We start from the raw sequence: 27,361 nt of genomic DNA, 5'->3' as shown, positions 1-27,361 counted from the left end.
CAACACAGATGGCTCAGTCGGCCGAAGGGAGGCACAGCGTGACCGTGTTAGCAAATTTGTCATCACAAATGGAGCCTGACCTGAGGAGCCTTTCCAGTGTGTTAAAGGTTGCCCGATGCTCTGAATTCAGCCCAACTACCATAGCGCGGTGGACTCCAGAACATGAGTAGCAATGCTGAAAGATCAACATAGCACTGGTCAAACCGGAGTGCAGGAGGCTTTTTGGCCCATTTGATCTCTATCCTGAATACCAACCTTCTACCCAGCAAAAGCACTCAGCTGTTTCTGAAATGAGCTCAGTGTCTCATGGCTGTTGTGTTCTGCATAAAGGTCTGGCCCAACTCCTTCCCTGAACTTAACTTCCATGGTCCTCTGCCAGTACCGGCCTGTATTCCATCTCTGGTGCACTTAAACCAGCTACAACCTAAGAACACCATCATTCCCCCAAATTTCCCTCAAGACCTGGTCGTATATCACAGTTCTGCCATTGTCGCAGGGTCAAAGTCTATTAATTCATAGAATCCTACAGCACAGGAGGAGGCCATTCAATCCATCTTGTCTAGGCCGGCTCTTTGAAAGAGCTATCCAATTAGTCTTGCACCCCTGCTCTTTCCCAATAATAACCCTGCAAATTTCCCTTCAAGAATTTATTGCCTCCCTTTCGAAAGTTATCATTGAGTCACAGCTCTCCAAGTTATCTGCAGTCCTCTAATTCTGGCCTCTTGTGCATCCCCGATTTTAATAGCTCCACTATCGGTGGCTGTGCCTTCACTTGCCAAGGCCCCAAGCTCTGGAATTCCTTCCCTACACCTCTCCGCCTCTCTACCTTGCTTTCTTCTTTCAAGATGCTCCTCAAGACCTACCTCCTTGACCAAGCTTATGGTCACTTGACCTGAGTTTCCTTATGTGGCTCAGTGTCATAATTTGTTTCATAATTATAGTATGAGGCACCTTGGGATATTTTATTACATTAAAGGTGCTATATAAACGTAAGTTATTGTTGTTGTTGAATCTGTTTCCAGCACTCTTTCAGGCAGTGCACTGCAGATCACAACAATGTCCTGTGTTAACACGTTTCCTCGTGCCCCCTCCAGTTCTTATGCCACTCATCTCAAATGAACCTATGGCACTATTTTTCTCCGGTGTCCTGGTCAATAGTTATTGCTCAAACAACATCACTAAATCAGATGCTAAAACAAAAAATACCGGAAAAACTCAGCAGGTCTGACAGCATCTGTGGAGAGAAAGACAGAGTTTAAATTTCAAGTCCACATGACTCCTCTTCAAAGCTCTGATGAAGAGTCATACGGACTCCAAACATTAACTCTGTCTTTCTCTCCACAGATGCTGTCAGATCTGCTGAGTTTTTCCAACATTTTTTGTTTTTGTTTCAGATTTCCAGTGTCCGCAGTATTTTGCCTTTATCACTAAATCAGATGATCTGATCGTATATTGTGTTGCTGAATTGGACCCTTCGAGGCTCAATGTGGCTGTTCAGTTTCCTTCATTACAACTTCAAAACTAATTAATAAGTGGGAGAGAAACTTTGGGACATGCTGAGGATGTGAAAGGTGGTTCTTTGTTTATTAGCATTCTCCAGCAAAGTCAGCTCCTCATGGGGAGAGGAGGGTGGGAGGGGGAGGAGGGAGAGAGGGTGGAGTCTGCCAGCGGGATTGAAAAGCATGGAAAAAGAAAATTGCAGTGGCAAAGCCTAGAAGCAGGAAAAAACTGAACATAAAATTGACAGATTTGTCTCAGTGACACAGTACCTCATTGGCTGTGTTCTTAGAGCTGTTTTAAGGCCTTCGACGATTGTGTTTCTCATCTCCATTTCCTCTTCATCAAAGGCAAAAACTGTCTGCATCTGTAAAAGAGACCAAACATTAAACTGTCCAGCATCGAACTTGTTAAACATAAACAAAAATGCTGGAAAAACGCAGCAGGTCTGACAGCATCTGTGGAGAGAAAGAGTTAATGTTTCAAGTCCAGATAATTTTTTGACTGTTGTTTATATCCACCTCTAAAATTTTTTAATGTCCATGTCCAAATGTTGCAAGACCTGGACAACATACAGGCTTGGGCTGACAAATGGCAAGTAACATTGGTGCCACACAAGTGCCAGGCAATGACCATCTCCAACAAGAGAGAACCTAACCTTGCCCCTTGATGTTCAATGGAATTACCATTGCTGAACCCCCCACTATCAACATCCTGGGGGTTACCATTGACCAGAAACTGAACTGGACTAACCATATAAGTACTGTGGCTGCAAAAGCAGGTCAGAGGCTAGAATCCTGTGGTGAGTAACTCAGCTCTTGACTCCCCAAAACCTGTTCGCCATCTACAAGGCACAAGTCAGGAGTGTGATGGAACACTCCCCACTTGGCTGGATGGGTGCAGCTTCCACAACACTCAAGGAGCTTGACACCATCCAGGACAAAGCAGCCCGCTTGATTGGCACCCCATCCACTACCTTAAACATTCAGTCTCTCCACCATTCTCCATGCACAGTGGCAGCGGTGTGTACATCTACAAGGTGCACAGCAGGAACTCAACATTTCTACTGCCCGTTAGCTCTGAAGAAGAGTCATAAGGACTCGAAACGTTAACTCTGTCTCTCTCTCCACGGGTGCTGTCAGATCTGCCGAGTTTTCCCAGTACTTTTTGTTTTTGTTTCAGATTTCCAGCATCCGCAGTATTTTGCCTTTATCCATCTTGTTAAATATGTGAATGCCTACCTCCAAAACCACAGAACACGAAGAATTAAGTGAAATGATGGCCATTTTACATTACAGCGCTGTTGCTGACACCAATTCATCTGCGGCAGCAGCATCCTGTGACGGAGGGGAGAGGTGCCTGAGAACAGGACAGCAGCAGCTGCCTTATGGGTTAGCGTTGCCAGAGAAGTTAGAAGAGATGAGGAGTGTTGCTGTATTTTTAGGATATTTTTAATGGAGGAGAAAGATGAGAAAGGAATTCCAGAGATTATGGTTCGAACATCCAAAATCTCTACTACCAGTGGTGAAATGCAGAATAGGCCAGATTTAGAGGACAGAAGGGTTGGGATGAGGATATATAAAGCTGGGGAAAGTGGCAGGAGTAGGGAAATGGGAGGACGCAGTGAGACTTGGCCCTGAATTTTACTCTCCCCGGCAGGTGGGTTTTTTGGCCAGGAGGGAGGAGGCATGAAATTGAAGGAACATGATTCCCTCAGGTTCCCGCATGCTCCAACCACGCAGCGATTTTATGGCTGGCAAAGCCTCGGGCGGGAAGCCACCATTGCCCCAGTTATTGGGCTCTTAAGGGCCATTTCCTGCCCAGCCTCAATTTTTAGGCTGGAGGAGGATTGACCCAGCGTGGGGGAAGCCTGAAAATTGACAGGCTTAGAACGAGGGTGGGAATGCGGGGGTGAGGGGGGGGCGGTGGGCACGTCTCCATCAGAAGGCCCCTTCTGAAGTCGGGCACCACCCCCTTAAGGTCCGTTGGCCTCCGGACCTCCATCCACCACCTGTGCTCTCCCCCAAGACCCCAAACGACCCCCAGGACTTCCCTCCCCCATACCCTCCCCCAGGACCCTAAAATTACCTGGACCTCTGGGGCGAGTAAAACAATCTTTTACCCGCCGGCTGCGATAACGGGCTTTCACACCATATCGTCCCAAACCCGCCTCATTATTTATGCACTCCCTGGAACCACACCATTTCCATGGCGGGTGGGCTATCATTCACCCACTGGCTGTCATCCCACCACCACTTCACGCCGGGCGCCATGTTTAAAAAGGCAGTCGCCAGCAAAGCGCTCATCGCCACCAACTCACCACCGCTGCCCGGGAGACATGGCCAGCAAAGGGAAAAAGACTGCAGCCCCCAGCTTCAACAATGGGCCCCTCGAGCATCTGCTGGATGCCGTGGAGGCCCATCGGGATGTCCTATACCCCCTGTCTGGCTGCAGGATGGGCAGCAACATGACTAAACTAGCTTGGGAGGCAGTGGCAGTGGTGGTCAGCGCCAATGCTCTTCAAAAGAGGACAGCCACCTGATGCTGCAAGAGGATGAATGATCTTCTCCATTCCGCCAGGGTGAGTCAGCCTTCTCGTCACTTCCAACTCACACATTCACAAACCCATCACACATCCACAGGGCCCTCACTCACTGCCAGTGCAAGGGACATCACCATTCACTCTCTCACACTCACCGTCATTGTCCTCATCCCGTTCATGGAACCACTCACCATCCACACATGCCAGGCATACTTATCATCTGGTCTGGCAGGCGTCCTGCTTACACTGTCTCCAGTTCTATCCATGCAGGGCAAGCTGATACACAACAAGAGAGAGGTCGCAGACCGGTGGCGGAATTCCCAAAATCAAGGTCCTCACAAACTTTGAAACCAGAGTTATCCAGCTGGCCGGCGACGATCTAGACTGTTCCTGTGCTGACGGTGAGGTTGGTGCTGCTCTACCAAGTGAGGGTCCAGCAGAGCAACATCCATCAGACAACCATGCCGTGAATGATGTGTCCTGTTTCACAGGCCACTGCCATGCACTAATTATCTCTCTTTGCTTTCGCAGAGACATCTGCCAAACAGCCGACAGAGTTCATGACCCAGGGCCTCAAATCAAGCCCCGAAGAAACCTCTGAAGAGGAATCTGGTGGCACTCTCCCTGAAGTCCCATCACAGCGCTCACCCTCACCCTCCACCAGGGCATGAGACACACACTTCAGTGGGACCTCGCCTTGGAGTAGCCTCAGGATCACAATCGGGTGAGCACATCTCACTATCTGACCCACAGTAGGCGGAGGCAGGGACCTCATTCAGAGGACTGCTGGAGGCCAGAACATTGCTGAGTCCCAGTCAGATGACGAGCCTCTGGACTCGGTCATGTCACACTTGCTGGAGCTGCAAAGGCAGGCTCGGGAACATCAGGAAGGGATGTCCGCTGCACTCCTCAGTTTGTAAGGCATGATGGAGGAGTCCGTCCGCCTTCAGCCTGAGGTGACAATGCCGACATGCCAATGCATTGAGGTTAACACTGGTAGGATGGCAGCCGCCATGGAGACCTTGGTCCAGGATGTCGCTCCTGCACTGCTGTGTGGGCTCAACTCCATCACTGATGCCATAGTTGGATTCCAACAGTGTGTACGTGAGAGAGGTGCTGGGCAGCTCAATCTTACTCCAGCTACCCCTGAACATCAAGGACTCAGCTAGAGGTCATCGGGCACCTATAAGGAGCTGGATCAGCAGGTGCACACTCCGGGCCCATAAATCCAGTTGACTCCAAGGGTGCCTGGCCCATCCAACTCCCCTCTTCCTGTGACTTCCGCAGCTCCAGCTCCACAGGCTGAGGAGAGTGCCACTGCCACACAGCAGGGACCTGAAAGCAAGCTGGGGCCCTCCAAGTCTCAGCCCTCCAGAGGACGCCCGCCAAAGTCACCACAGACAGGGTGTCATGGTCAGCAGGCTGTCTCCAACCCCACTGTGGATGTCCAGGCAGCAGGGTTAGGAAAGTTAAGGAGAATTAGTTGCACAACCTGGGCACTATTGTCAATAAACTCCCAAGAATGCCTCCCTGCCTATGGCTCCTTGTTCTGATGAGCAGTGTTCTGTCACTCAGATGTGAATCTTTTCTACACAAGATAAAGGCAGGTGTCTCAGCCCAAGGCCTCTTCCCTGTGCTGTGTGCAGCCTTCAGACCAAAGTGATGGTCTCACACTCCCTGGACACATCACTGATGCCTGCACCTCGATGGTGCTTGTCATTGCTGCCAGAATGTTGTGGGCAGGCACCACAGAGTTCTGTCATTCTCTTAATGTGTTCCCAGCACCTTTAAGGAGGGGCTGACCCCCCGTCTCTTCAGCATCTGTGACCAGTGACGCTGTGCTCCTGAAGGGCTCAGGTGCTGAAGGTGGTCAAAGGATCAGATGCTTCTAAAGTTTCATGGCTGCATCTCTATGATATGTCCCTGATCTCAGAGTGCAAGCGAGCTGCCCTCAGCCAGACGTGAGTCAGACATTCTCAGAGACGATGTGAAGATTTATGGCATGTCCTCACTACATGTCGTCATCATCCTCCACAAATCTAGAAGCTATGAGGGCCTCCTGAGCACGCCTGCCTCATCTAGTCAATGTGAGGGCCTCATTACTGTCATCCTGGCCTCCGAGGACCTCCTCACCCTCATCCCCATCGGCGTCCTCATCAGAGGAGACACGCAGCTCCTCCATCTCCTCCTCAGTCAGCTTGTCTCCCCATTGGAGTGCCAGGTTATAAAGGGTGCAGCAGACGATGACGATGTGTGACACCCTCTGCAGGCTGTATTGCAGGGCTCCACCAGACCAGTCCAGGCACCAGAACCTCACCTTCCGCATCCCGATGGTTTCCTCCACCAAGTTGCGAGCTGCAGCATGAGCCTCATTATAGTGTCGTTCTGCTGCAGACTGAGGCTGCCACATGGGTGTCATCAGCCACGGCCTCTGTGGGTGGCCTTTGTCCCTGAGGAGCCATACCTGCAGCTTCTGTGGATCCTGGAAGACTCCAGGGATCTGTGACCGACTGAGGGTGTAGGTGTCGTGCACGCTCCCTGGAAACCGTGCACACACCTGCAGGATGTTTCTGCACATTCAGTGAGTGGAATCCTTTGTGGTTGACGTAGTCCACCATGTGTAGTGATGGAGACCTGAGCACCACATGAGTGCAGTCAATCACACCCTGCACCTGTGGGAATCCCGAGATCAAGGCGAATCCAATGGCCCTTGCATCTTGGCTATCCCGGTCCTGGACGAAATGCACAAAGTTGTGTACCATGGAGAAGATCGCATCCGTGACCTCATGGATGCATTTATGGGTGGGGGCTTGTGATATCCCATAGAGGTCACCTGTAGAGCCCTGAAAGGAGCCACTGGCATAGAAATTGAGCGCCGCAGTCACTTTCACAGCCACTGGAGTGGATGCCTTCCATGTCCCCTTGGCACCAAGTCCCGCAGTAAGTGGCAGGTATAAGCGACCAGGTCCCTAGACGTGCACAGTCATCAGCGACACTGGTTCTCAGTCATCTGTAAGAATGGACAAGTGGCGTCTATAGACCCTGGGTGTCACGGCTTGCTGTAGCTTCTAAGCAGTGTGTGTGGGAGCCCCTGCTGCCCCTTCTTCATGAGGTTACTACTCCTGCCTTTGCGCAGCCAGGCCCCTCACTCGCTCCTCACGTGGTCCTCCTGCGGCATGAAAGAGAGAGAGAGGGAGAGAGACGTGACTAGTATGGGCATACTTAGCACCTTTCCTGGCCCTGTGTGACAGCCCTTAGCACTTCCTGGAAAGTGCTGGCCACCCCTTGGACGGCCAGCAATGCATGTGCTGCATGGCTGCCCTGTCAGCCTGCGACATGGGGGAGACTGCTCCCAAGCAGGATGCTGAGATTGCAATGGGCTGTGAGCGCCCCCAGCAGTGACTGCTACATGGCCAGCATTGGCGAGGAGATTGTACGTGTGCAGTCCACCTGCTCGACTGTCCAGTAAAGTGGACTCAGACTTGCAGTCTGTGCCGGCGGCAGGATGGGGGCTAAGGCCTGGAGTGCTTGGTGGCCCTTTGGTGTCTCGGCATTGCTTGCATGGGCGAGCAGGCTAGGAGCCCGACCCCAATCATATCACAGCGGCTGCACCTGAAGTGTCTCAGTTGCAGAGGAATGGACAGTTTATACGGGTGTCCCTGCTGCGTGGCCCCTTCCCTCGTCTACCCTGGCCCCCACCTCGATTTCTTGTGCACGGGATCCAACGCCAGGGCAGCAGTTGCCTCCCGCCACCCGGCAACAGTCGCCCGGGGGCTGGGCAGCAGTCGCTCCGGACACCCTCCCGACGACAGTTGCTTCTGTGGCTGGGCAGTAGTTGCCCCCAGGCACCCTTCTCCCCCGACAATAGTTGCCTGCGGGGCAGGGCAGCGTTTCACCTCCGCTCCCTGCAAAGCAACGGGCGACCCTGGCGAGCTCTGCAGTGCCCCCAAAGTGAAGGCCGCCAAGTGCGCACAAGTGAAAGACGTCGGCGGGACAGATGATCCGGCGGGGGGTGGGGGTGGGGGGGGTCCAAGAACCTGGTGGGATGGCCTTTCAATGATATGCTGATGTATTACAATGAGTTTCCCGATGACCGTTGGTGGGAAAGGAGGCCCATCGATGGCGAACTGAGTGGAAGATCGCGGCCTGCCTTCCCACCGTCGTGAAACAGATTGCGCCATATTGTCCGTGCACCCCCGCTGCCACCAGCTGGCACGGAAAATACCGCCCTCGGTCTCAGGCATCCTAACGCGATTCCTCTTCAGTCCGCTGCAGCTCTTCTCGCTGCGGGGGCTGGAATCGGCTGGCAGCTCTCTGAGGCAGGACGTCCTCCCGAGTGAAGGGTGGGAGTCCCTCCTGCAGCCGCATGACACTCAGTTGAACTCGAAATGGCTGCCGGAGTGGGGGGGGTGGGAGGGGTGGGAAGGGTGGGGGGGGTGGGGGGGTGGTGGTGGGGAAGCGAAACCCAGCCTTCTGAAAAATTCAGGCCATGGGGATGATTTTAAATTGGATGTTTTGGTGGGGGGGGGCGGGTGGGGAATGGGAAGCTACTGTGCATCAGAACAGAAGAGGGAGAGATGACAAGCCTAAAAAAAAAAGTATCTCCTGAAAGACAGCTTTAAATCCCACCTTGTGTAAATAAACTGGTTCAGGTGGTGGGCTCAGCAACAGCAACAAATTGCATCCACATAGCATCTTCATGGTGGTGAAATGCCCCAAGGAACTTCACAGAAGAGATTATTAAACAAAATCTGACACAGTAGGCAGGACTTTGGTCGCGGGACAGCGAGGGGTGGGGGTGGGGGGTAGTGGTGGATTAGGGAATTTCCCAACGCCGGTCGACGTCCCAGTTCGCCAGCCCCTTCCTGACTCCTGGCCATTTTCCAGGAGGCCAGGTTGGGTGCAAATCAGCCACCCATCCGCAAGAGCGGGCAGCCAACAAAGACAACCAAGGGGCCTATTGAGGAAGGCTCCAGTCAGCAAGTGGGCCACCCGCAGTGCCTGAGTCACAGCCAGGGAAAGGAGTCAGTCTCCTAGCAACAGACTGGGGACCCCCAACACTCCATAAAGATTTGACTGCCTCCCCTCAGTGGCCAGTGAAGGACGTTGGCCACAGCAACTGTCACAGGCTGCCTGCTGGAAGAATTCCCGCCTTCCACAAGGGTGGTCTGGTATCCAAGGCCATTTTTAGTTTTGTTAAATATTGTGAGTGCTGAGAGGGCATCTCCATCTTACCTGGAACTCCTTCCCTAAACCTCTCCACCTCGCTCCTCCTTTAAGTCACTTCTTAAGACCCACCTCTTTGATCAAGCTTTTGGTCTCCTGTTTGAAAACCATGTGGCACGACATCAAATTTTGTTTGATGATCACTCCACTGAAGTGTGTTGGGATGTTTTACTATGCTAAACACACTATATAAATCCAATGTTGTCCCTGGGCACGGGCAGATTGTTCCATATGTTGCGCCGTGGGCTGCAGATTCTCAAAACAGCAGATTTATAGAGGATTAAAATAGATGCAAGATGGGGAACAGGAATAAGCAAAGGAATATTTGTTGCATTCTCACGCACAGTGCTGAACTCTCCCCGTGTGCTCAAGGCAGCATGTTGTTGGAACACAGCAGTCAACTTTCCATAACTTTGTACGGCTGATAAACAAGAATGCGGTAAGTAACAGAGAGATGCCTTCCGCAGGTTTGATGTATGGAGATGTCGACAGTTGGGGAATTAATAATAGCCACACACGGTCTCTCTCCGGTTGGAATTTTGAGCAGCAGTTTTTTTTAAAAATGTTTTATGGTGGAATGTATCGCTCACCCACACATGTGACCGTGCAGCTTGAGAGCATGATGCCTGGGGTGCATGAAGCCCTTTACTCGAACTGCTCTGATGAAGGACCCTCACACAAAGCATTAACAGGCCTTTTCGCAACTGCTGGTGCTGGTGTATTTTCTGCTCTTGCATACCAGATATGCAGCTTGATATTTAATTGACAGGGCAGAGGGAGAGAAAAACTACTGCTACTGCCTCTGGTGGGAGGTGTCCAGAACAAGGTGGTATAACCTGAAAATTAGAGCGAGGCCATTCAGGGGCTGATGTCAGAAAACCTTTCTTCATACAAAGGCTAGTGGGCAGCCAGAACTCTCTTCCCAAAAAGGCTGCTGAGACTGGGGGATGAATGGAAAAATTCAAAACTGAGATTGATGGATTTTTGTTCAACAAGTGTACTAAGGGAATCAAAGCGGGCAGATGGAGTTAAGATGCAAATCAGACATGATCGAATCGAATGGTGAAACAGGCTCGAGGGGCTGAATGACCCACTTCTGCTCCCATGCTCATAAAGAAAATTAGGCTGGGGGTCAAAAAGAAAGTCTGAAAAGCAACACACACATATTCAAGATAGCTGTAGGCACAAGTGGGGCAGATTTTGACTTCTGCAACAATGTAAAACAGGTGACAGCGAAGCAGCGTTCTGCTTTACACTATCCTGATTTCTTTGACCTCAATGAAAATAAAATTCTGGAGGGACATAAAAAGGTCACGATCGCCTGTTTTGAACTATCGTTCAAAGCCTAAATCAACTGTCGAGGGGTCCAGCATTGCAAATGGGTTTTGTGGGTAGCTGAGGGTTTGGGAGTGATTAAGGGAAATGGTGAGAAGGCTGGAGGAAGGGCTTGAGGCTTGTTCCACCCACCAGCACTATCTGATCTCAAATTATAGCAAAGGGATTCATATGACTAGATAGTCAGGTGCCAATTTTTTTTGTTGTTGTTTATTCATTTACAGGATATGGCCTTGTTGGCTAGGCCTGCAATATATTTCCAAATCAGGGTGGTGAGTGGCTTGGAGGGGACCTTCCAGGTGGCGGTGTTCCCATGTTTCTGCTGCCCTTGTCCTTCTAGGCAGTAGTGGTCGAGGGTTTGGAACATGCTGTCTAAGGAGCCTTGGAGAGCTTCTGCAGTGCATCTTGTAGATGGGACACACTGCTGCTACTGTGCATCGGTGGTGGAGGGAGTAAATGTTTGTGAAAGGGGTGCCAATCAAGCGGGCTGCTTTGTCCTGGATGGTGTCACGCCTCTTGAGTGTTGTTGGAGCTGCACTCACCCAGGCAAGTGGGGAATATTCTGTCACAGTCCTGGCTTGTGCCTTATAGATGGTGGACAGGCTTTGGGGAGTCAGGAGGTGAGTTACTCGCCGCAGGATTCCTAACCACTGACCTGCCCTTGTAGCCACAGTAATTATGCATTTACAGATTAACAGAGCAGTGATGATAGGGTTTGGGTAGAAAGCATTTCACTTACTGCAGCCATGGAGTTGATGCGGTCAATGTAGTAATCAGGCCAACTGGTGGCCTGCTTGTTGGGGTCATCTTGTTCCTGGAAAGCAAGAAACAATATTCAGTTAAAATTTAGACTTTAACATTTTTCCACCCTTCGACACACAAATGTCAAGTTACAGTATTGCATAATGCAACATTGTACAGAGTGGTATCGTAGAAATACACAGCAACAGGATGTTCCACTACAGCGTGGCATAGCACAGCACAGAATCATAGAATGATTCAGCCCAGCAGGAGGCCTTTTAGCCCATTGTGTTCTTGCTGGCTCTCTACAAAAATAATTCATCTAGTGCCCCTCCACCTTTTTCCCATAGCTCTGCAATTTTTTCTATTTCAAGTAATAATCCAATTCTCTTTGGAATGCCATGACTGAATCTGCCTCTTCATAGAAGGAGGCCATTTGGACCATCAAATCTGTATTGGCTCTTTCAAAGAGCAATCTAGTTAGTCCCACTCCTCTGCTCTTATCCCTCATATCACTTCAATTTTTCTCCTTCAAATATTTATCCAATTTCCTTTTGAAAGCTACTATTGAATCTGTATCCACCAGCCTATCAGATGGTGCTTTCCAAATCCAAACATTCGTTGTGTAAACACATTTTTCCTCATGTCGCCTCAGGCTCTTTGGCCAGTCACATTAAACCTGTGTCCTATCAAAACACTTCATGAATTCAAACACCTCCATCAAATCTCTTCTCTGCTCTAAGGTGAACAACCCCAGCTTTTCCAGCCTATCCACATTGAAACATTCAGCATGCATGGTCTCTTCTCATTTCCCCTATCAAAATTTATCACTTCATACTTTCCTGTGTTGAATTTCATCTCCCATATGTGTCCTGAAATCTATCACTAACCTCTTTGATTACTAACCTGATTAAAGTGCAATACAGTGAAGAACAGTATGGTACCTATGGTGTAATATAGCATAGTACAATACAGTCTCGTGGGGTATTGTGCAATATGGTACAGTACAGTGTTGTGTTGTGTTAAGCACAGTAAAGCATGGCATTGAAGAACACAGTATGGTGCAGCAGAGCTGAAGCTAGTACAGTACAGTATGGTACAGTACAGCATGGTACAGTACAGCTTGGCACAGTATGGGAACCAGGAAAATGAATAGCTTCTCATGCCCCTTCTGAAGTTCTGATTTAAGAACAGCCACTGAGATCAATATTAGGAAATTTCTGTCCTCATTACAACCCGCTATTTAGCCATTAATTAGTACGCTAAACATGAAGGGGTTTATCACTTTTATAACTCTAGTTTTCCCTCTCCTGAAAGCACTAAGTCACACTGGATTGCAGGCCTTTCTGCCTCACCCAAGTGGCTCTTATCCATGTGTGAGTGTAGGTGATTAATGCTCACCAGCAAACAGGGCTGTCACCGGCCTCGCCTGTTGCTCGCCACACACCCAATATCCAGCAGAAATTGATGGATGGCATTTGGGAGTGGGAAGCCAAGCTGACTACCCTGACTCAGGGGCACAGAGACAGATTGTACTGAGATCAATTAACTCAACACAGTCTAGAAATCGGTGCAGGGACCTTACCGATCTGTCCAGTTCTATAGCACACGGCACGAGGCATTTCTGCACTGAGCTTTTCATAACATTGAGAAAAGGAAAACTGGACCACACCATTAGTCACAGGTGAGTTCTTCATTCATCTCCTTCTTGCTTGCAAGCTCTAGCCATGTGCAAAATAGCTTCATGCACTGTATTTCAAATTAATTCACCACGTGTGAGATGCTGCTGAGAGGTGTGATGCTTTATAAAGGCAAGTTCTTTTGAAAGTTAATGTCAAAGATCTGCAATTGATGTACTGTGATATAGATTGTGGCAGCCCCAGGAACTCCAGAGGGAGAAGGAAGTCTTTCACTTCAGCCTCCAGTCTCTGACTGCAAACACATTATGAATTAAGAATGTTTCCCTACGTAACAAGAGTGAGTACAGTTCATAAGTAATTCATTGACTGTGAAAAGCTGTGGGACATTCTACGGTCATGAAAAATGCAATATAAATTCCAGTTACTTGTTTCGTTCTTCTTTCCATCTCATTAAGTAACATTTTGCAAACGTATATGCAGCATTGGGGAACATTGTCCTGCATGTCCACTACTGCTCCAACATATCGCCCACATCTGCCCCTGCCTCAGCTCATCTACTGCTGAAACCCACACCCATGTCTTTGTTGCCTCCAGGCTCAACTGTTCCAATGTGGTCCTGACTGGCCTCCTACTTTGCATCCTCCATAAACCTGAGCTCATTCAAACTTCTCTGCTGCCTATACTCTAATTCACACTGTTTAAGGATGAAATTGTAGAGATGCAGCTGTAGGCAGGTCTGCCAATGGTGGGGCGATAAAAGTCAGGGATGTACAAGAGGCCAGGATCGAGACCAGGAGCAAAGAGCCCTCGGAAGATGGTAAGGCTGGAGGAGTTTACAGGGAGCAGTGAAGTCTTCCAGGGGTTCTTCTTAAAAAAGGTAATGATTTTAAAATCAAGGTGTTGCCGGCTGGGTCAGGGAGAACAGGAGTGATGGGAGAATGGAAACTGGTGCAAGTTCGGATATAGGCAGAAGGGTTTCGGATAAGCTCAAGTTTATGGAGAGTGCAAGGTGGGATACCATTGATATTATGCAGACTTGCATAGTAATGAAGGACCAAAGATGTCTAATGTGATTAATGTTCAGAATGGACTGAAGGATTGTCTTGAATACTGTGCCCAAATTCTGGTCCTCCCTCAAGGTTATGTAATTGGGAAACATTCAGAGAAGGGCCAGAAAATGTATTCCTGATTTAAAGCACCTTTGTTACTCAGAGAGGAGGAGCTGGTTTTGTAGGTTTTTTTATTTATCCATGGGATGTGGGTGTCGTTGGCTGGGCCAGCATTTATTGCCCACTCTGGCTTGCCTTTGAGAAGGTGGAGGTGAGCTGCCTTTTTGAACTGCTGTAGTCCATGTGGTGTAGGTACACTCACAGTGCTGTTGGGGAGGGTGTTCCAGGATTTTGACCTAGTGACAGTGAAGGAACGGTGATCGATCTCCAAATCAAAGTCATGAGTGACTTGGAGGGGAACTTCCAGGTGGTGGTGCTCCCATGTATTTGCTGCCCTTGTCCTTCTAGATGGTAATGGTCATGGGTTTGGAAGGTGCTGTCTAAGGATCCTTGGCGAGTTCCTGCATTGCATCTTGTACACACTGCTGCTACTGTGCGGCAATGGTGGAGGGAGTGAGTGTTTGTGGATGGAGTGCCAATCAATAGGGCTGCTTTGTCCTGGATGATGTCATGTTTCTTGAGTGTTGTGGGTGCTGCACTCATCCAGCCAAGTGGAATGTATTCCATCACACTCTTGATTTATTCCTTGTAGATGGTAGACAGGCTTTGGGGAGTCAGGAGGTGAGTTACTCATCAGGATTCCTAGCCTCTGACCTGCCTTGTAGCCACAGTATTTATATGGCTAGTCCAGTTCAGTGTCTGGTCAATGGTAACCCCCAGGATGTTGATAGTGGGAGATTCAGCGATGGTAATGCCATTGAACATCAAGAGGCAATGGTAAGATTTTGTCTTGTTGGAGATGGTCATTGCCTAGCAAATGTTACGAATGTTACTTGTCACTTGTCAGCCCAAGTCTGGATATTGTCCAGGTCTTGCTGCATTTGGACATGGACTGTGTCAGTATCCGAGGAGTTGTGAATCGTGCTGAACATTATGCAATCATCAACGAACACCCTCAATTTTGACCTTATAATGGAAGGAAGGTCATTGATGAAGCAGCTGAAGATGGTTGGTCCTAGGACACTACCGTGAATAGCTCCTGCAGTGATGTCCTGGAACTGAGATGATTGACCTCCAACAACCACAATCATCTTCCTTTGTGCTTGGGATGACTCCAACCAGTGGAAAGTTTTCTCCAATTCCCATTAACTCCAGTTTATTGAGGGCTTCTTGATGCCATACTCAGCGTTGCCTTGATGTCAAGGGCAGTCATGCTCACCTCACTTCTGGAATTCAGTTCTTTTGTCCATGTTTGACCAAGGCTATAATGAGGTCAGGAGCTGAGTGATCCTAGCGGAACCCAAACTGAGCATCAGTGATCAGGTTATTGCTAAGCAAGTGCCACTTGATAGTACTGTTAATGACTCCTTCCATTAATTTAGTAATGAGCGAGAGTGGACTGATGGGATAGTAATTGGCTGGGTTGGATTTGTCCTGCTTTCTGTGGACAGGACACAGATGGGCAATTTTCCACATTGCTGGGTAGATGCCAATGTTGTAACTGGACTGGAACAGCTTGGCTAGAGGTGCAACAAGCTCTGGAGCACAAGTCTTCAGTACTATATTATTCTACAAAGATAGACACAGAGGAAACTTGATTGAGGTCCATAAATTAATAAAGGAACTAGATTTTGTGCATGCTGATAAATTATTTCAGCCAGATGGGTTGGGCAGAACCAGGGGGTCAAGCATAAAAATTACACAAGGAAAGAAAGGTGCTAGATATTAGGTGGTACTGCTTTGCTCAGAGAATAATGGATAGACAGCAGAACAGGCTGTTGGCTTGTGCAGTGGCTGCTGATACACCGCGTATCATCACTAGACTGCTGGATTGATTCCTGGCTTGGAAGGAAATTACATCATGCAATACAAGTACAATTAATATAAGCTGTGGTCAATGTGGTGGAGTTTCGATTGCCTAGAGGGAAGAGAGAGGAACTTGCCAGAATTATTTATCCCCTATAATTGGAACTCTTGCCAACTAAAATATGAGCAGGTTTATCTCACCATTCAGCACAAACGGCAAATATCCAGTACCATTTTGAAAGGGTGCTCACAGGGTTTGGTACTGAGGTGCGCAGATCAAGCAGATCTCCACCCCCAGTCTGTGCTGGAATGGGTTGGCAGGAGCAGCCAGGGTGGGATGGTGGGCGGTGGCTTCATTGGTGCAGGGCTAAAAATAGCAGTCAGGATTCCCACTCCTGTTCATCATTCAGTGAGAAGCACCTGTCCCCCATCAAAGTGACATTTCCCATAGCTGAATAGCCAGCTCACTACATAGACATATGCATGAAGAATGATTTAGATGCCTGAGGTCTCATTTCTCTGTAACTGGTTGGGTTTTGATAGGTTTCCTGAGAAACATTGTGTAACTTTATTACATGGAACAAGTTATTACTCAGACACACACAAGCTGGATAGTCCATCAGGGAGCACTGGACGGCCAGAATATTCAGGCTGTTTCTTCCACCATGACTATCATCTGATTCAGATAAACCTTGGCTGTTAAATGATTAGTGAGGGACACAGTGCTTTCTATTAAACTCATTTGCTGTACTGTGTGATAATCTGTAACACTTTCCCATTGTCTGAGAAAAAGAGACCCTGGCCAACATAGTGAATGAACCGTGTTATAAACCGTGGTGCTATTGAGATCACACGTTCCCACAATGCAGTTCACCAACATAGCACTGTGGCAGCAAAGGTCAGCAAGAGACTGAGAAGAAACCCACAAGATAAAGCCCTACAACAATGTGATTTGGGAATAGCTTGGACTCCGAGCTCTTCTGTGAATCAAAGGGTAGCGCTCTCTGCTCTGACTCAGAAAGTTGTGGGTTCAAGCGTTATGTCAGAGACTTCAACACGTAGTCTAAGCTGACACTCCAATTCACTCCATTGAGAGAGTACTGCACTGTTGCCGCTGATGTCTTATGCATGAGATATTAAACCGAGGCCCCCTTGCAAATAAACATAAGATCTACAGTGCTAGCTGAAGAAGAAATGGGGAGTTCTTCCCCGAATACTTGCCAATAATTATCCCTTAACCAATATCACTGAAACAGATTAATTTATTATTGATGTTTGTAGGAGCTTACTCTGCACAAATTGGCTGCAGCATTTCCCTTTTTACAATAATGACACTTAAAAAATATATAACTGGCTGTAAAGTGCATTGGGATGTCAGAATTTACTGACTCATTTGAAAGATGGTGCCTCTGAAAGCGCAGCACTGCCTCAATGCTGCATTGGATTGTCAACCTGGATTTCTTACTTGAATCTCTGAAATCGCACCAACAACATCAGAGACCTGCCAGTAAGCCATAGCTGACACAGGCATCTTCGGACTCACAAGGAAAGATTGTTCCCTCTGTTGAGCACCTCCTGCCTCCTGGGTTGCCGCAGTTGCCTTATGGGGAAAGTTTGACTAGGTTGGGCCCTTACTCATTGAGGTTTAGAAGAATGAGAGATGATCTTATTGAAACCTATAAGATTCTGAGGAGGCCTGAGAGGATGTTCCCCCTCGTGAGGAAATCTCGAACTACGGGACATAGTTTCAGAATAAGGGGTCTCACATTTAAGACGGAGATGAGGGGGAATTTCGTCTCTCAGAGGGTTGTTAGTCTTTGCAATTCCCTATTCTAGAGGGCAATGGAGGCTGGATCATTGAATATATCCAGGGCTAAGTTAGACAGATTTTTGATCTAGAGGGGAGTTAAGGGTTATGGAGGGGGAGGCAAGAAAAAGGAGTCGAGGCCATGACCAGATCAGCCATGATCTTATTGAAAGGCTCAGCAGACTCAAGGAACTGACTCTTATAATCTTATGCCTCTATTCTTTTTTGATTCGCATACAGTAATAGGTTACTAAGCTTTTGCATGCCAGTTGCCCTTTATCCTGCCTATCGCCTTTCCTGTATTTATTACACTCACTTTTTCTGAATTCAAGCACTAATGGTTGAGATGGTTTCAAACAGTTAAAGTCCAGCCATGCCTCTTGAGGATTTCTAATTCTTAGCTCCGTGCTTAAACTCACAGGGCTGCGTTTAACTAGGTTATGGCCCTGTAGGGTGAGGCTATGACCTTCATATCGCTTCCTCAGTATCTTGTTAAATGTTGTGGTGGATTTTCTTCCATGTCAGACAATAGTCTGACTAAAGAATAGTCCCAATGGATCCATATCATCTGCTTGACCCAACATAACAGCAGCCCATTAATATGAAGGTACTTAAACACAACCTTCTGATCTAGAGGAAAGATATTTTGCAATATAACTGTCACATTTACAAGCTGTGGTTAAAGCTTCCCTTAATACCTCCTGAGGGATAATGAAGCCCTTTAACTCAGAATTGATTCCTAGATTAAGTTATTTAAGTTTCTCAATGTGACGTATTGCAGATTGATCTGTTTTTCAGCCCTCTAAATCTCACTGTTGAGTTTAACCAGATTAGGCCTTAACTAAGGCTCCCACTTTCTCTTCAGTAATGTGGGATGGGTGTGTCAAGGCAGCGGCTGCTGAATTAATGCTTGAGATAAATCCTGTCCAACAGAACACTGTGCTGGTGAGGGATCACTCTCCCAGGACTCTGGACCACTAAAGCCTGCTCTGCTTTGGCAGATTTTCCTGCTTCCTTTTTCTCCCACCTGACCTCATGCCGCCTGAGCTGTTGGCACATCCTTGGTGTCTTTAATTAATGTATTTCGTTTCTGTCATTACGCCTTCTGCTATTGCATGCTAACTTTCCCCATCCAACAATCTCCTCTTTCCCATTTGTGCACTGCACAGACCACACTTCAAAAACAAAAGCAAAATACTATGGGTGCTGGAACTCAGGGAAATGCTGGAAACTCTCAGCAGGGAGGCAGCATCTGTGGACAAAGTGAAGTAGAGCTAAGGGGCCTATTATCAACAGGGAGTGTTGGGGAGGCTGAAATCAGCACGGCCATGGACGTGAAGACCTGCCAATCTAATGGCAGGACCTCATTGGAATATTGTTGGGTTGCATCCCTCCTGGATTTTCACTTGAAAATTTAAGGGAATGGAAATAGGGACAGTTTCCTGATGCTGATAGTTTAGCCTGCCCCCGACACCCTGACCTTTTCTCACCCATTGTGGGGGGTAGTTAAAATCAAAGTCTTCATTTGAACTTATGTCATCAACTTGAACTTGTGAATTTTGTTTCTTTCCCTACCAATACTGAAATTTTAAATGTATTCATCACAGGATTGATCTTCTGACATGTTTAATTTATTCATCATGGGATCTTGGCATCACTGGAAAAGTCAGCGTTTATTGCTCATCCCTAATTGCCCTTGAGAAGGTGGTGGTGAGCTGCCTTCTTGAATCACTGTAGTCCATGTGGTGTAGGTACACCCACAGTGCAGTTAGGAAGGGGGTTCCAGGATTTTGACCCAATGCTGATGAAGGACTGCAGATATATTTCCAAGTCAGGATGGTGTATGACTTGGAGAGAAACTTACAGGTTGTGTGTTCCCATGAGGCTGCTGCCCTTGTTCTTCTAGGTGGTTGTGGTTGTGGGTTTGAAAGGTATTGCTGAAGGATCCTTGGCGAGTTGCTGCAGTACATCTTGAAGACGGTACACATTGCTGACACTGTGTGTCGGTGGTGGAGGGTGTGTTTAAGGTGGAGTGCTGGATGATGTCAAGTTTGTTCTTGGAGATGCACTCATCCAGGCAAGTGGAGCGTATTCCATCACACTCTTGACTTAGCATTTTGTATTCTTATTTTATTTATTCTGTGTGCTTCTGTCTTTTTGCGTATGTACCTGGCTGTGTGTATGTCTATACGTCTGTGCGCCTGCCTGTATGTGTATCTGTCTGTATGTCTATCTTTGTGAGAATTTGGTTTCTCTCCTTGCTTCTCTTTGCTTCATTCCTTTGTAAAACCCGCTCACCTGTAATTGTTTCCATTTTTGGCACATAACCTATACCTGAAGATTTTGCCTCTTTCCACAGGTGACTTAATGAGCTCCTACGATATTTTCTGTTCTTGTTTCACATTCCCAACATTTATAGTATTTGCCTGCTTCTTTTGCAAAAATAAATCCTGTTATTTTTCATTGCTCCTCTGCTCCTTGGACGTGACCTGGACACCGAGAGACAGGGGCACCTGGTAGAAAAAGCAGAGCAATACTAAGGCCACTGTGACCTGCTTATTCAGGATGCTGTTTCCTCGTGTATTTGGAAAAAAGTGTCAAACATAAACTAGGCTCAGTACTGGGTTCCTTGCTGTTCAATGGTATATATCAATGATCTACACTTAAATGTAGTGGATATAATTAGGAAGTTTGCAGATGATATAAAAATTGGCCATGTGGTTGAGATTGAGGAAGAAAGCTGTAGACTGCAGGAAGATATTAATGGACTGGTCAGGTAGGCGTGAAAGTGGCAAACAGAATTCAATCAGGAGAATGAGGTAAAATGCTTGGGAAGGGCAAATAAGGCAAGGGGATAGACAATAAGTGGTAAGATGCTGAGGAGTGGAGAAGAAATAGAGGGACTTTGAAGTGTACGTTAACAGATTCCTGAAGGTAGCAGGACAGTTAAGGTAATTAAGAAGGTATCCTTTATCAGCCGCAATACAGAGTATAAGAACAGGGAGGTTATGCTAAAACTGTATAAAACACTAGTTAGGCCAGAGATAGAGTACTGCATACAGTTCTGGTCACCACTTTACAGGAAGGATGTGATTGCACAATGGTAGATACAAAGGAGATTTACAAGGATGTTGCCAGGAGTGGAAAATTTGATCTATGAAGTAAGACTGGAAAGGCTACGGCTGTTTTCTTTGGAACAGAGGAGGCTGAGGGGAAATTTAATTGAGGTGTATAAAATTACAAGAGGCTGAGACAGAGTGGAAAGGAGGGAAATATATTCCCTTAACAGAGAAATAATAACCAGGGGTATAGGTTTAAAGTAATTGGCAGAAGAACAGGGTGGGGGGGGGTGAAAGTTGAGAAGTTTTTTCACCCAGCGGGTGGTGGGCATCTGAAACTCCCTGCCTGATAGTCTGCCTCATAACACTTAAAAAAAAAAACACTTGGGTATGCGCTTGAACAGCCATAGCCAGCAGAGATATGGACCAAGAACCGGAATCCGGGATTAGGCTGGAAAATTCTTTTTCGGCTGGTACAGGCACAATGGACTGAATGGCCTCCTAAGCTGCCATAAATTTTCTATGTTTCATTTTTCTGTTTCTATAAGCAGTCACAAGTCTAAGAGAAACCAATTAGCATCTCCACCAATCACAGTAAGCTTTGTTTTTAAAACACATACAGGGTAATTTTGACTTTGATAAGCTGTGTAGCACAGACAGTATTGGATCAGTCTCCCCTTAAACAACTCTCCAGATTTTAATTTCCAATGGCTCCAGTTGAAACGGGAGAAAATAGTATTTTACAGACGGCTGAGGGCTTTGCACTGAAATGCCCCCCTCCTCAGGTAATACGTCGTCTGGATAGCTCGTTCTTTCTTCAGTTAACCCCAAGCTTTGCCACATTACTCTTAGCTACTCTGTCTAATTCCATCCAATGTTTCCTTCCCTGGCCACTCGGTTTAATCTGTGCAACATATTTCCGCAAGGAGAAAGGTTTGACAAAGGGGCTGTTTGAATGCAGACAACTTAATCCTGGAAATTTGACTGACAGCTCGAAATGGGACTTCATGCAAACTCAAGCCCAGTCAGCGGCAGTTTTTTATTTAACAAAATACATATTCCCCTCCCCACGGGAGAAAACCCCTACAGATCATAGACCAAGAAATTTAAATAAATATTAATGGTAGCATATTATAATATATCTCCTGCCTATTTTATATTGTTATATTGGAGACGTTGGTTGGCTTCAGTATTTACAATATTCTTATTAAGAAAACACCTCGCTCAATCTCGCTCTGCAGTGCCAAGATTCTGAAATGGTTACAGATGTTGTGTGAGGCCTGTCATGTGGTAGCGATTCTGTTTTGCATCTTAGCAAATGGCTGGTAATGTTTTATGAGCTCCATTTTCTTTTCTAAACGATTTTCCTATTTTGTCAGCACATTGATCAGGATGACGAATGCCAGTTACAGGGGAGTGGACTGAATGCTTTTCACATCAGGCATCAGCAGGTCACATTTGGTGAAGCTAGATGTAACAGAGTACCACCCTCTCAACACCCCATCAGAGAGGAGCACCAGTGTGAGAATAAGAAATGCCAGAAGACAGTTCATACGAACATATGAACATACGAACTAGGAGCAGGAGTAGACCACTTGGCCCCTCAAGCCTGCTCCATCATTCAATCAGATCATGGCTGATCTGATTGTAACCTCAACTCCACATTCCTGCCTATCCCCGATAACCTTTCAATCCTTGGCTTATCAAGAATCTATCCACCTCTGCTTTAAAAATATTTAAAGACCCTGGTTCCACCGCCTTTTGAAGAAGAGAGTTCCAAAGATTCATGACCCTCTGAGAAAAACATTTTCTCTTCATGTCTGTCTTAAATAGGCAACACCTTATTTTTATTATCATGGATAGAAGACTGGCTAGCTAACAGGAAGCAGAGAGTTGGCATAAGTGGGGCTTTTTCTGGTTGGCAAGATGTGACACAGGGACCAGTGCTGGGGAAGCCTCAGCTTTTTACAATTTATATAAATGACTTGTATGAAGGAATGGTTGCTAAATTTGCTGACGACACAAAGATAGGTAGGAAAGTAAATTGTGAAGAGGATGTAAGGAGGCTACAAAGTGACATATAATTATTCCCTTTGGCAGAAAGAATTAAAAAAACGTATTTTCTAAATGGTGAGAGGTTACAGAGCTCTGAGATTCAGATGGATCTGGGCAGCCTAATGCATGAATCACAAAAGCTTAGTATGCAGTACAGCAAGTAATTAGGAAAGCTAATAGAATGTTGTAATTCATTAAGAGGGGAACTGATTTCAAAGGTAGGAAGGTTATGCTTCAGTTGTACAGGGCATTTGTGAGACCACATCTAGGGTATTCTGTACAGTACTGGTCTCCTTACTTAAAGAAAGATGTAAATGTGTTAGAAGAGAAGGCAGGAAACAATAGGCCAATACTATATACTGTACAATAGTGTAATTGGCCTATTGTTAACTGCGTTCAGAGAAGGTTTACTAGACTAATACCAGGAATGGGCGGGTTGTCTTATGAGGAAAGGTTGGTCAGGTTAGGCTTGTAGCCATTGGAATTTAGAAGAGTAAGAGGTGACTTAATTGAAACCTTTAAGATCCTGAGGGATCTTGACAGGGTGGATGTGGAGAGGATGTTTCCTCTCGTGGGAGAATCTAGAACTAGGGTCACTGTTTAAAAATAAAGGGTTGCTCATTTAAGATAGAGGTGCGGAGAGTTCCAAAGACTAACAACCCCCTGAGAGAATAATGCTTGACCTATATAATTCATATAACACAAGATATAATACAATTCATATGATAGAATCATACAATACAGAAGGAGGCCATTCAGCCCATTATGCCTGTACTTTTCTGAAAGAGCTCTCCAATTAGTCCCACAGCATTGAAAAGCATGGTATCCACTAAGATAGTGGCACATGGGTTAAGGGAGAATGCAGTCATATTGCCAGAGAGATGAATGGAAGGAGAAACAAAGGCAAAGGTTGAAGGTGAAAGGACATTTGTCTAAGAAAGATGTATTTAGTATTCTACTGGGAATAAAGCCAAAATTTGCTGATGACATGAAATTAGGATGATTGGGAGAGTTTGGCAAATTCATCACAGAACCCTAGAAGCGTACAGCACAGAAGGTGGCCATTCAGCCCATCATGCCTGTGCTGGTTTTTTGAAAGATCTATCCAATTAGTCCCACTTCCCTGCTCTTTCCTCACAAGCCTGCAAAAGCTTCATTTTCAAGTAGTTTGAAAGTTATTTTTGAATCGACTTCTGCCACCCTTTCACAGTACATTCCAGATCATAACAATTCACTGTGTATTATTTTTGTCCCCTAATGCCCCTTTTGCTTCTTTTACCAATCATTTTCAATCAGTGTCCTCTGGTTACTGACCCTTTCTGCCCCTGGAAATAGCCTCTCCTTATTTACACTTATCAAAGCCCTTCAAGATTCTGAAACCTCTAACAAAATGTCCCTTAACTTTCGCTGCTCTAAGGAGAACAACCTCACTCTCCACATAACTGGAAACTTTTATCCCTAGTAACATTCTAGCAAATCTTCCTTGTACCCTTGCTAAGAGTTTGATGTCATAAACTGCCCAGAGTTGGCCAGAGTTGGGGCCTAACTAGCGTTTGCTAAAGGTTTAATATAATTTCCTTGCTAATGTACTCTATGGGCCAAATTTTCACTCCTGAGTCGGGAGCACAGTGTCAGGAAAATTCCTGACTTGGCAAACCTGACTCAGGGCGAAAGCGCCCCGGATCTTCAGTTTTTCTTTCCAGGAGTTGGGGGGAGGAGGTGGGGGTGGGAGCAGCAGGGTGTGTGTTAATGGCATTCAGGACCACTGCACTGCCCCTGGAAACAGTGCAGAGGCGACCACAGGAGCTGTTAGGTCCCGAGGCGGGCTGATTTAAAGACCCACCCTGGTGCCCGGGACTTCGTCCCAATTACAAGAAAAACAGGAAAACAAAAACAGCCCTCTAGACCTCATCCTTCACCCCCCACGCACCCCCATGACCCCTCATCCCCTCCATGCCAACTTATGCCCCTTTACCCACCCCATGGCCCTTTATAGCTCCATGCCAACAGTGCCAACTCATGCCAACCCTTGAGCCCCCCCCCCCCCCAAAACTTTGCCCTTGCACCCTCCATTCCAACTCACCCAGTATCCACCATGGGCAGACCTCAGGAGCCATAGTGAAAGGAAATAAAATGAAGGTCTGAGTGCCTATTGCAGACTTCACTATAAAAAAAACTACCATTCATAAAACTCACTTAATGCATTTAAATTCCTTCAAGTAATTAATCTCCTACAGAAACAAGCATTTCCTTCAAACATTTAATACCTTTCGAAAACAAACATTTTATTGAAGTGCTTAATCCTTTATGAAAATATACATTTATATTCATAGCATTTGGAGCTGTCAATCAAACTATGAACTTACAGGCACCACACTGTGATAACGATAATGATAGGTTTTGGAATCAGTCATGCAGTACTAATGATATAATGGTGGCCCTCGGGGTTATGCCAACAGACAGCTAGTGAAATTGTAAGCTGCCACAGCTAGCTGGTTATTTTCAGAAATTTAAAGGGCCTAGGGATTTAAATGACTTGACAGTATGATAGTTCCTGACAGTTTCTGAACTTATCTGCTTTTTATGCACATTCATGTCTAATCTTAACAATCCCAAAGGGTACCTGACCTCTCCCAAAGGGACACCTCACCTCTCCCAAAGGGGCACCTGGACCTCTCCAAATAACTCCAGCAGCTTTAGGCCTTTTTCTTAAATGCCTAAAGCCCATGAGTCATGTTTTGGACATCCCAGTTATGAAAATTGCATCTGTTTAAGGGCAGCTGCACTTTTACATGTGCAGCTGTCTCTGCAAACCATAAATTTGCAAGCCACAACCCAACCCCATTCCTACCACACCACAACACCAACCCCACCGCACCCCTCACCAAACCCCACCCCCCCACCCCCCCCTCCCCCCTCAACCACCCCACACCGGGCAAAAATGGCGGGTGCCTAGTTTGAGGGCAGGACTTCCAGATGCAGGGCTCTGATGCCATTTTGGCACAGAGCCCTTCCAGCTTTGTGAAAATTTATTTATAAATTTATAAAGCCTTTATTTATAAAGCCAAGAATACCATTGGTCTTTTTAGCGGCCTTCTCAACTTAAAAGATTCTGAGAGAGTTTGAACTGGTGCATGCTGAGAGATCGATTCTCCTGGCTGGAGAGTCTAGAACAAGATGGCAGAGCCTCTGGATAAGGGGATGGCCATTTCAGACTGAGATGAGAAGGAATTTCTTCACTCAGGAGGCTGTGAATCTTTGGAATCCTCTACCCCTGAGGGCTGTGGATGCTTCATTGCTGAGTATATTAAAGTTGGTAGGTTTTTGAACTCCAAGGGAATTAAGGGACGAGGGGATCGGGTGGGAAAGTGGAGCTCAGGTTGAGGGTCAGCCATGATCGTATTAATTGTGCAGTAGCCTCAAGGGGTTGTGAAGCCTAATCCTATTCTGATTTCTTACATTCTTATGTTCTTAACATGTCCTGTCACTGTCAAAGAACTCGGCACATATACCCCAAGGTCTCTCTTTTCCTGAACCTTCTTTAAAATAATGTTGTCTCTCCTCATTCTTTGTACCAAAATAGATCACTTTATACTTCTCTGCATTAAATTTCATCTGCCATGTGTTTTCCCATTTCACCAGTCCGTCTTTGTCCTCCTGAATGAAGCCTTTGCTATCCTTCCCCACAGTAGGTATATTTTCTAATGTTGTGTCATCTGCAAATTTTAAAATCAGGCCCTGTATACCTAAGTCCAAGTCATTAATATATATCAAAAAGAGATGAGGTCCTACCGCTGCTCCATTTTCTCCAGTCTGAAAAACAACCATTCATCAGCATTATTGTCTTTCTGTCCCTTAGCCAATTTGGTACGCATGCAGCTACTGGCCCTTTATTGTGTTTCCATTTTGCTAACAAGTCTATTATGTGAGACTTTGTCAATCACTTAACGAAAATCCATATATACATTAACCACGCTACTATCAGCTATCCTTCCCTTTATACTTCAAAGAAAATCAAGTTAGTCAAACATAATTTGCCTTTAACTAATCCATGCTGGTTTTCATTTAAAAAACCTGTATTTTTCCAGGGGCCAATTAATGCCTCTAAAAATTTCCTGACTATTAATATTAGACTAATTGGCCTATAATTGTTACAGCCATAGATAGACCAGCGGGGTGTGCATGTAGGAGGCAATGCACATAAGCTTAGAAAAATGTAAAGTGATACATTTTAGAAGTAAGAATAGGGAAAGGAAATGTGCCTTAATTGGAAAGAGTTTAACTGAGTGGGGAAGCTCGGATACTTTGATATATAGATATATTGGTAGCTTGGAGGTGGTAGCATATGTAAATTTAGTCATAAAAAGGCAAAGAGAATCTTAAATTTTGTATACAGAGGTATTGGAGACAGAAGCGAACAAAATAGCATTGAACACATTCAAGGCTTCAGTGTGACTACAGTTGGGGTCTTTAGAGTTTGGGCC

General features: G+C 46.4%; 1 protein-coding gene across 1 annotated transcript in view; it reads right to left on the bottom strand.

Moving 5' to 3' along the window:
* The window catches only part of daam2 (dishevelled associated activator of morphogenesis 2), a 357,408-nt gene that overhangs the window by 162,362 nt on the left and 167,685 nt on the right, over nt 1-27,361 (bottom strand). The window contains exons 4-5 of the mRNA XM_041187923.1: nt 11,340-11,414; nt 1,770-1,864 (exon numbers count right to left, since the gene is read on the bottom strand). Of these exons, the coding sequence (XP_041043857.1) occupies nt 1,770-1,864; nt 11,340-11,414 (170 nt within the window). The remainder of the gene's footprint in view (nt 1-1,769; nt 1,865-11,339; nt 11,415-27,361) is intronic.

This window comes from Carcharodon carcharias, chromosome 5, assembly GCF_017639515.1.
Source record: "Carcharodon carcharias isolate sCarCar2 chromosome 5, sCarCar2.pri, whole genome shotgun sequence".
NCBI lineage: Eukaryota > Metazoa > Chordata > Chondrichthyes > Lamniformes > Lamnidae > Carcharodon > Carcharodon carcharias.
The sequence above is the reverse complement of the archived record's forward strand: the minus strand, read 5'-3'. Positions and strand labels throughout refer to the sequence as shown.